The 11,428-nt window shown below is 34.6% G+C and overlaps 1 protein-coding gene across 1 annotated transcript; it reads left to right on the forward strand.

The window, feature by feature from the left end:
* The first annotated feature begins 442 nt into the window (after positions 1-442).
* LOC134709796 (uncharacterized) lies at positions 443-6,063 on the forward strand. Its single transcript, XM_063569939.1, has 3 exons — positions 443-675; positions 3,462-4,251; positions 5,815-6,063. The coding sequence occupies exons 2-3, from the start codon at positions 3,490-3,492 to the stop codon at positions 6,004-6,006; spliced, it is 954 nt and encodes a 317-aa protein (XP_063426009.1). The 5' UTR covers positions 443-675; positions 3,462-3,489; the 3' UTR covers positions 6,007-6,063.
* Positions 6,064-11,428: the final 5,365 nt, after the last annotated feature.

Below are 11,428 nucleotides of genomic sequence, written 5' to 3' on the forward strand. Positions count from 1 at the left end.
AGAATTAGACAATATATATGTTTTTTTTATTGTTATGACTCATTGAATAACATTTTCAGGAATAACACGAAGGTTATCACTACTAGATATTCAGGAACGGAGGACCCTTTCAAAACATTTCAGTTCAACGACGGGAATTTTGGCAGGATTAATATTCGTGTTGCTTAATTTAAAGGTAACAGTTGTGCGAACTATTGTTTTTATACTGCCGCTTACGGGACGTTCTATGCTATACACCGTTGTCCGTCCGTCCGTCCGTCCGTCGTCAACATGTCGGATATTAACTTTCATAAACGTATTAACCAATTTTCATAAAACCTTAGTTTGTGAATTGTTTATATCTATTTAAAAGTAACTCCCTTTCGTCTTTTTTTTAAATTTTAGATTTTACGTTTTTGAGTTGGGGTTTTGTTCATTAAAAAGCGGGGGATTTTCAGTTTTGGAACAATAACTCAAAAATGCTTTCACCAATTTCCAAAAGACTGGTCAATTATTTATATCTATTGACTTCGGCTCTCCCTTGCAAATATTAAAAAAAAATATTCTTGAAAACTTAATATCATGCAGTATCAATTTTACTTTCGCTTTTACACATTTTACGAAAAATTCATGTACCTTTAACAATTTAGGTGTTATAGCTTGTCATACCGGTTGACAAACATTGACAGTTATAAGGTAAGTTATTTATAATAATAATTTTAAAAATACATACGAAAAGATTAAGACGGTTAACTAATGATTTAATAAGAAATACATGTTGTATAAAATATAAAATATTATTTTGATTCTGTTTTTTCTTTGTGTTCTTTTTCTGACGTATGCGCATATTGTTTTAAAAAGTTCATGTTGACACTTGCTCAATTGTCTGCGTTTTTTCCCTCAACATTTACCATGAGAACAGACAAACCTGTGTATCTGGAAAAGTTTCATGATATAGCATTGCCAGGAATCCATCATCCCTCTAGATCTACTGTTCATTTCAATCCGTATAGTTTAGATAAATTCGATTATTACCTATGATGGAGTTCTTAAATCCGTCTCTCATCTCTTTTTTTTTATGTTAGCACTTCTAAGTGATCCTAAGTTCTGTAGAAAAAATGCACCAAAAACAGTTTCATTTTCTAAGATGTAAAATGCATTTGAATTTTATATATCTTTGACATGTATGCCTTAAAACTTTACCAGATACTCAGGTTGGTCATTACTCCGAACAAATTTTGAAGTTACATCGCAGCCATTGTAGTCATAGGGTCCACATCAACCTTAACAGTTATATAACTAATTTAAAGACATATTTAACCTAGATCATTAACAAAAATAACTAAATAAACTTCTAAAATTGAGAATGGAAATGGGGAATGTGTCAAAGAGACAACAACCCGACCATAGATCAGACAACAGCTGAAGACCACCAATGGGTCTTCAATGCATTTAGAAACTCCCGCACCCGGAGGTGTCCTTCAACTGGCCTCTTAATATATACTAGTTCAGTGATTATGGACGTCATACCAAAACTCCGAATTAAACACACAAGAAACTAAAAGTAAAAATCATACAAGACTAACAAAGGCCAGAGGCTCCTAAACTTGGACAGGAAAAAATGTGGCGGGGTGAAACATGATTTTTGAGATCACAACTCTCCCCCTATGCTTCTAGCCAATGTAGAAAAAACAAACACAGTCACAACAATACGAACAGTAAAACTCAGTTTAAGAGAAGTCTGAGTCCGATGTCGGAAAAGGTAACAAAAGAAAATAAACAAATTTAAATTACAATAATAAACGAAAGTTTCACTTGCAGTTACTTACATGGCAGCTCCAGACCTCAATTAAACTGATTGAAAGATTATGTCTTCATCATATGAATTCTGTTCATTCACAAGAAACAACAAGATAAGTTCAATATCAAAAAGAGTTTTACTATTATCTTTGGAGGAAGACCGTCAATAAAAGCTCTGTATTATTGATTTTGATTAGTTGCATGCGCTTTCGAATGATGTTTTCACTCTTTGAACTTTTATTTGAGAACCAGGATCAATACATTAAACTTTTATTTCTCTCCATTGTTGAAGCATATGATACAAAGATCATGACATGTCATTTTTCATATCACATCCATTATCAGCCCTCTGTGAATATCAGCCCTCGAGCCATGCCGCTCTTGGGCTGATATTGAACCTAGGGCTGATAATACATGCGATATGAAAAATTCCATGTAATAATCTGATAATATTGCATGTATTATCAGCCCTAGGTTCAATTTCAGCCGAAGAGCGGCATGGCTCGAGGGCTGATATTGACCGAGGGCTGATAATGGATGTGATATGAAAAATGACATTTCATGATCTTTGTATCATATGCTTCAACAATGGAGTGTAATAAAAGTTTAATGTATTGATCCTGGTTCTCATTCATTCTAGTGCAATAAATCTTCAAAATTCATGACGTCACCAACGTCAAAATCTTAGTTTAAACCAAAGTTTTACTTTCAAATATTATATTGCTATACAATAAAAGGGTTATTGCATGAATATTGGGGAATATTGTACCTCGTAGAACACATATTGCACTCACAAGCTCGTGCAATATAAAATTCTACTCGGGACAACATTCCCCAATATTCATGCAATAACCCTATAATATTAATAACTTTTTATAATAACTAGGGTGATTGTGTGTAGATATCAATGGGTTACCTCCTCACAACTATACGAAATGAACAAAATAGCAAAAAACTATTCACAAATATATGCCGTTAATTTTATTCAGATGTCATTGCATACCGGCCTAAGTGGACATGTTCGGTTCTGAAAGAAAAAAATGTTTAAAAAAAACCAACTAATTATCCTAAATAGATTATATGTATATAAAGTCATTATAATTCTAACGACTTTTCTTTCAATTTTTTGTAAAGGTATCAAAAGATTAATAAAATACCGGCAATTTATCTTTTGTTAAGTTTTTTTTTTACTATAGTTTTTGGTTTCAAACGTCTTGAATAGATTATAATACATTAACTAATCTTTTGTTTAGAAGAAAGGGAACACAATGCTTTGTTTCCAATGACAATTAGGTGGAAATGAATGATTCATTGCGTTACGAAATAATTTGCTTTAATTGAACATGTGTTATTGATAAATAAGTTGTTTTTAGCTACCTGGCACGAATTATGACCATTTTAATTGTATGTCATGTCAACACAGGAGTGCTGACTATACTTTAAAACTGGGGATCCCCCTGGTCAAGGAAACCTGGACCAGCATACGCATCGAGCCGACCGAAGGGGATATACCTGTACGAATGAAAATTCAAAAAAAATCCCCCCCCCCAAAAAAAAAAAAAAAATAAGATGAAAAATAATAATACATTTTCAAAACAAAACGAACAGACGAAGTAATTTTCTCATTAACAATGTTTATTGAGCAGAACAGCGGTAAAAGAAAATGTTTTGCTTTATTATAGAATACCTACCATAAACATTCACCTGTCTATGCAAATGGAGTGTGCCAGGTGTCAGAGGTCAGGGATAGCTTTAAAACGATGCACTGGGTGTTACATGGTTTCTTATTGTTCAACGATTTGTCAAAGAGCAGGATGGGTTGAACATAAGTTAAAATGCAATAAAACAAATATACAAACAACCAAGAGCGGAAAGAAAATATCTACAGAAATTGAACCAACTGAATGCTTTAATACATCGATTGATGGCGAAAAGATAGAAAATGAGGGAAATGAATCACTTACAAACCCCAAAAAACAGACTATGAAATCACAAACCGAGAACCAGAAATTGCAGTCAACGATCAAAACTGAAAGTAAAAATGATCAAAATACATGCTCTGTTTGCGGTGAAAGTACCGATAAGAAATGCGCAAAGTGTACAAAGGTGTTTTATTGTTCAAAGATATGTCAGAAAAATGATTGGAAAAATCATAAATCAATATGTCTATATCGGGAAGGCAACTCCGAATATCGCTCGTCTTTTAGTACAGGGCCCGGGTTTTCAACATTTAATCCGTTCTCGTCATTTCCACAGCAAGAAAATCAATCCATGACTGCAATTACCACTGAAGAAAAATTCCAGAGAGCTATCAAACTGGCACAAACTCGGTTCCCACACCAAAAGATCTTATATTTGCTAGGAGAAGTTCAAACTGAAAACATATTCTTCCGACCACAAACACATGATGTTCTTGTTGCTTTTATTCCCAGATATCATCATTACAGACAACGACGTTGTATCTATATACAGGTAGGTATAAACATGTACTAATAGGATTGGAACCATTGTCCATATGATTTATACATGACTAATATCTAGAAATATGTCTCCTAGCTAACTTCATTGGAATAGTTTGACATTTTTATTCCTGATAAACGTTTGAATTATTATTAAATACAAATAATCCAGTTTTAAGGTTTGGGATATTGAGTAAGCATCACGTACAGTTTACAATTTTAGTGAAGTTTGTTGTTTTCAATTTTTTAGATCACTGGGTCGATACCTCTGCTGTTGGACTATCAGTCCCCGAGGGTATCATCAGCTCAGTAGTCAGTAATTCGGTACTGACATGATTTAACAAACTTTACTAAAATTGTCCATTTATAAATTTTGAAATTATTGTGAAACTAACTACCTCAGGCAAAATTGGCTTTAGATGAATTTGGCTATTCATTTTAGTTATTTTTTTTTATATTTTATTATAGCTCTTCAACGATTTCCGGTACTTATACATCTTCGTATTTCAAATGTTTTGCTTTGAGCGTTCCTGATGAAGGTAAATCCAGAAAAGCGCTTCGGACACAATACATTATTAAACGTTTTGTTTTCATTTTTTTGTAGCAAAGAAAATTAAGGCACTATGAGTTCAGATCATATTTTAGCCTTTTAAATTAGAGTTATCGCTTGGCGGTAAAAGAAGGATAATACTGTTTTCTTATGGTTCCCGCGTATTTAAATATAACAAATGTCGCGCAGTATCAAAGTTGGTAAAGTTTTCCTAATGAGGACTTTTGCATAAACACGTGATTGGCCAAATATATACCTACCCTTCTGGAACACACGAAAATACTTCCGGTTTTTTTGTAGGGATTGTTTTGTCTATAATTTTTCTATGCTATGTTTTGTATTGTGTTGTTTGTTTTTTGGGTAGTTTTTTTCATTGCATTTTCAGTTTGTCATCAGTATATGAGTTTGTAAATCCCTTTGGAAACTTCCGTTTCAGCTTTTCATTCATTTGCCTTTGCATTTGTTATAAAAAAAAAGGTATGATGGTACGTACGAAAACTTATATAAAGTCCAATAAGTAATAAAATAAAGATAGATCAACGCTAATGTCATAGGGAGCTTAAACTGTCCCTGCTAAACTGATGGCCTTCACCTTGTTACCCATTGCAAGTAAACACTCCGTAATACCATTTTTTTCTTACAATGTCCTGTGCCAAGTCGGGAATATGGCAGTTCTTATTAATAGTTCGTTTATATGTGTGTTACATTGTCGGGTGATTTTATTTTTTTTTGCAGTTCAGTGTTTCTGTTTTTTCTTTGTTTTCCTCTTATCGTTGATTTGTTTCCCTCGGTTTTATTTTTTAATCCGGATTTGTTTTCTCTCAATCGATTTATGACTTTTAAATAGCGGTAGACTAATTTTGCTTCATTTGTTAAGTCGTATTCAGAAATGGCACTAGCGAAAACGTCACTCATAACCTTCTCTTTTTCCCTTTTATTTTCAAGTTCAGCAATTTTAAGGTAGTTTTGAACCATAAATTGAACAATTAATGCATTGTATTATTATTTATAATTTATGATTTTCAGGACAAAAATGGAGAGGAAACATATGTCGCCTTTTACCTAGACTATGACAATCCATTTCCCTTCTTCACCTGGACCAGTATAAAACCAGGACGTTTTATAACAATTTACAACCCGTTTATACACTACTTTAGGGACGGATCTGTCGGACTCCGAATTGAGGAACCCTCTACGATTTCAATCATTGACGTATAAAGGAACAGTGATAATGTTTTATAAGCATTCAGATAATAAATAGAAATCATCACATTTGTTCAAGCAATCTGAATACTTACCGTTAATTTAATTACATAGATAGAATATGTAGTGTATATGCCAATGATACAACTCTCCACCCAAGTCACAATTTGTAAAAGTAAACAATTAAAGGTCCAAGAACGGATCGTCAACACGGAGCCGTGACTAACACTCTATTAAAGGTCCAAGAACGGATCTTCAACACGGAGCCGTGACTAACACTCTATTAAAAGTCCAAGAACGGATCGTCAACACGGAGCCGTGACTAACACTCTATTAAAAGTCCAAGAACGGATCTTCAACACGGAGCCGTGACTAACACTCTATTAAAGGTCCAAGAACGGATCGTCAACACGGAGCCGTGACTAACACTCTATTAAAAGTCCAAGAACGGATCGTCAACACGGAGCCGTGACTAACACTCTATTAAAAGTCCAAGAACGGATCGTCAACACGGAGCCGTGACTAACACTCTATTAAAAGTCCAAGAACGGATCGTCAACACGGAGCCGTGACTAACACTCTATTAAAAGTCCAAGAACGGATCTTCAACACGGAGCCGTGACTAACACTCTATTAAAAGTCCAAGAACGGATCGTCAACACGGAGCCGTGACTAACACTCTATTAAAAGTCCAAGAACGGATCGTCAACACGGAGCCGTGACTAACACTCTATTAAAGGTCCAAGAACGGATCGTCAACACGGAGCCGTGACTAACACTCTATTAAAGGTCCAAGAACGGATCGTCAACACGGAGCCGTGACTAACACTCTATTAAAGGTCCAAGAACGGATCGTCAACACGGAGCCGTGACTAACACTCTATTAAAGGTCCAAGAACGGATCGTCAACACGGAGCCGTGACTAACACTCTATTAAAGGTCCAAGAACGGATCGTCAACACGGAGCCGTGACTAACACTCTATTAAAGGTCCAAGAACGGATCGTCAACACGGAGCCGTGACTAACACTCTATTAAAGGTCCAAGAACGGATCGTCAACACGGAGCCGTGACTAACACTCTATTAAAGGTCCAAGAACGGATCGTCAACACGGAGCCGTGACTAACACTCTATTAAAGGTCCAAGAACGGATCGTCAACACGGAGCCGTGACTAACACTCTATTAAAGGTCCAAGAACGGATCGTCAACACGGAGCCGTGACTAACACTCTATTAAAGGTCCAAGAACGGATCGTCAACACGGAGCCGTGACTAACACTCTATTAAAGGTCCAAGAACGGATCGTCAACACGGAGCCGTGACTAACACTCTATTAAAGGTCCAAGAACGGATCGTCAACACGGAGCCGTGACTAACACTCTATTAAAGGTCCAAGAACGGATCGTCAACACGGAGCCGTGACTAACACTCTATTAAAGGTCCAAGAACGGATCGTCAACACGGAGCCGTGACTACCACTCTATTTTAAAATATTATCAATCTCGAAGGATCTGTATATATTCAAATATTCCACAAGATCTTTTTTAAAAACTTTTTGTGGGATATCCGAATAATGCAGCTTTTAAGGGGGATATCGTCATTATCATATTAATAGTTTTATATTAATAGATATGACTGAAAAATAGTTAAATTACAAAAGTACAGAATTCGGAGAAAATTCAAAACGGAAAGTCCGCAATCAAATGGTGAAATCAATAGATATCGAACTCAGAGAAATATTCATAACAAAGTCCGTTATCCAATTGAAAAATCAAACTTCAAACATATCAAACGAAAGTCTGAGTTAATATGTTCATTGTTTCTTAGGTATCAATCATTCTTGAGTTTAAAATGTTCATCGTTCGTATTGATTCAGACGGCTGTGGATTTTATATGAACAACATGCTTATTTCTCGAACAGTCATGGTATTAAAATGCCTATCGTCCCTTAGATCTTAAACTGTCGGAGATTTGTATAGAGGTTAAGCTCTCAGCCGTTCGTTATTTTTATTACTCATCGTTGCCAAGCTCTAAGATGGTCGATACGTTGATACGTCATCATATTATAAATGTTTTGCACTTTTATTGTTGCTTTCTTCAAAAAATGTTAGTTTTATTTATTTACCGTTGCAAAACAAATTGTGCCTCTCTACCTGCCGACTTGTTTCTTTATTATTGTGAGACTTGACTTCATGCAGGAACTTCTTAGGAAGAAATATAGTCAGCGATATCCTTTAACTCTACTTTTCGCTATATAGATTAACTCATCATAGATACCAGGGGTGGTGTTCTCGAAGCTATCTTAGGATTAGGACGTTTCCTAGGTCTATCTTATGACAAGTCTTTGTCATAAGTCGTGTTCTCGAAGCTCTCTTAACTTATGACATATCTCATTTTTCGTCCTAACTTTAGGACACCCAATAAGGTGACTTAAGATCATCCTATCTTCATCCTAGTGTAATAAAGTTTGGATTTCGCTTTTTTCTCATTATTTTAAGTGAAAATGAACATGAAATGAAACGCACCATCGGTTATTAAATCGTATATTAATAAATTGTGCATGATTTTAAACTTTGAACTTCGTGTTTCACGATACGATTACAAGTTACAAATTTAATTCTCATTTCGAAACAAATTGTTTTCCAGTTTAAATAACAATTCTTTTTGAAATACTTACATTGGTAATTATGCATTTAATTCTGTACATGTTATTATAAGATTCGTAAACAATTTTATGAAATAATTTTGTCATTAATAAATGTTTTATCGAAAAATTACATTAACGATTTGAAATTTCGACTTAGGATATGTTTAGGACGTCCTACCATAAGATTCGTCTGAGATAGCTTCGAGACACAACTTAAGAGTGTCCTAAGTTGATCCTAAGTCCATCCCAAAATTTGTCTAAGATATGTCTTAGGACGAATCTTAGGATACTTTCGAGAACACCACCCCAGGACTAAATGTTGTATGTACGCCAGACGCGCGTTTCGTCTACCAAAGACTTATCAGTGACGCTCGAATCCAAAAAAGTTCAAAAGGCCAAATAAAGTACGAAGTTGAAGAGCATTGAGGACCAAAGTTCCTAAAAGTTTTGCCAAATACAGCTAAGGTAATCTATGTTTGAGGTAGAAAATCCTTATTATTTCAAACATTCAAAATTTTGTGAACAGTAAATTTATAAATATAACCATTTCAATGATAATTCATGTCAGTACAAAAATGCTGACTACTGGGCTGGTGATATAGATGATGTTCTTTCACTAAATAATTCAAAATTTGGTGGCTATGTGGAACGCATCTATCCCATCGACCTAGAGATAAAGGATACTACAGATACAGTTAAGGTGGCCTAATATTTTGACTTACATTTATACATTGACAATGAGGTTCGGTTGAAAACAAAACTTTACGACAAAAGAGATGATTTCAGCTTTCCAATTGTGAACTTTCCATTCCTACGTAGCAATATTCCAGCAACACTTGCATACGGGGTATCTATCTCCCAATTGATACGATATCCCCGTGCTTGCATTTCCTATCATGATTTTCTTGATACAGGGTTTGCTGCTCACAAGGAAGCTATTAAACCAAGAGTTCCAAATGGTGAAGTTGAAATCATCCCTTCGTAAATTATACGGACGGCATCACGAGTTGGTTGACCGTTATGGAATAACCGTTTCACAAATGATATCGGATATGTTCCTTACGTCTTAACTACAATCCCCTTCCCTTTCATGAATTTGACCTACCGAATTAGACTATTTTCCAGATTTGTTATCACACAAGCAACACGACGGGTGCCACATGTGGAGCAGGATCTGCTTACCCTTCCAGAGCACCTGCGATCACCCCTAGTTTTTGATTGGGTTCGTGTTGCTTATTCTTAAGATTTCTACGTTGTGTCATGTGTACTATTGTTTGTCTGTTTCATTATTTAGCCATGGCGTTGTCAGTTTATTTTCGATTTATGAGTTTGACTGTCCCTTTGGTATCTTTCGTCCCTGTTTTATCACCGATGCACATAGTGTACCCACGGCAATTTGAGAACTAAGCAACGTAGAGCAAATTAACCTTGTGAACATCTGAAAGCCCTTCACTATGAATATAAGAGCTTAGAATAACGATAAACACATATTAAACTAACGATTATATATTAGAATTGGCAACGATGATGAAATTATAAACATTAAAGATCTTAGCAATGATGAACACATATTAAACTAATGATCATATATTAGAATTGGCAACGATGATGATATTATAAACATTAAAGATCTTTGCAATGATGAACACATATTAAACTAACAAGCTTCTTATGAATTTAATATTTAACTTACGATCATCTACTTATCGCTACTAATATATCAGATATTGGTGGTGACATAAATGTATTCACTGTCTGCTTATTTCACTCGGAAGTTCTAGAACATGTTTCAGTGAGAAACATACATTGTTCAAAGTCAAATGCTTAATCGATGACTCAAATTCTCTTATTAAATTTATAAAAATGTAAAACACTTATTCAAATTATATAAAAAGTCTAAAATAAACAACTTACAGGACATGAGCTCAATAATATGTAGCTTTGTTTCGAAAGTAGTTTAGTCTCAGCACTATCTATTTTAGAGAGGGACAAACGATACCAGAGGAACAGCCAAACTCATAGATTTAAAAAAAAATAACAACGCGATGGCTAGAAATAAAAAGATATAACCCCACCAAAAGCTGGGGGTAATCTCAGGTGCTCCGGACGGGTAAGCAGATCCTGCTCCATATCGAGATGACCCCGAAATCAAACAAAAGTGAGTTATGTAGCGTGTAGACAAACATCTAATATGCGTTGTTTGACTACAGTTCATTTACACTGGGTTTATTTATATAACAATGAAAATTATCTCCAAAACAGATATGACGAGAAAGGTGAAAGAAATTGGGGTAGTTTGATGTCTAAATTTTTATCTGAACTTGTTTTTCAATTCATACATAATATCAATTTAATTCACCTTGTCGTACCGTACGACAAGGTGAATCAAATTGATATTATGTATAAAAACTACCGTATAACATTACATCTGATGATATAGGAAAGTTTAAAGTGTTTTTCTGCCAATGACAAGGTTTGTTTAGCTGATATCATAGCATTATGTTATGCATTTAAGGGCATACGATACAGTTTTGATCCTGTATTAACAAGTTCGTGAAAATTTGCATATAGGCTATTTTTTACTAGATGAAATCAAATATGTAATAAAAAATATACCTTCATGTGCTACTTTTTGAGTAAAATGAGGTCGAACTTTTGTACATTTGTTCAAAATTCAGATTTGTGGCCGTAATTTCTTTTTCGAAAGAAAGACATAACTCTTTTGTTATAAAAGATAAACACAAATTGTTTTTTGTTTAATAATTGGTAATTTCTATATTTTATAAGTAT

The sequence above is a fragment of the Mytilus trossulus genome, chromosome 3 (genome assembly GCF_036588685.1).
Source record: "Mytilus trossulus isolate FHL-02 chromosome 3, PNRI_Mtr1.1.1.hap1, whole genome shotgun sequence".
Taxonomy (NCBI): domain Eukaryota; kingdom Metazoa; phylum Mollusca; class Bivalvia; order Mytilida; family Mytilidae; genus Mytilus; species Mytilus trossulus.

Bases quoted from the DNA above. Each gene is read 5' to 3' on its own strand.
- LOC134709796 (XM_063569939.1), top strand. From the start codon at position 3,490: ATGCAAATGGAGTGTGCCAGGTGTCAGAGGTCAGGGATAGCTTTAAAA. The intron at 4,252-5,814 runs GTAGGTATAAAC...TATGATTTTCAG, and splicing joins GACGTTGTATCTATATACAG to GACAAAAATGGAGAGGAAAC.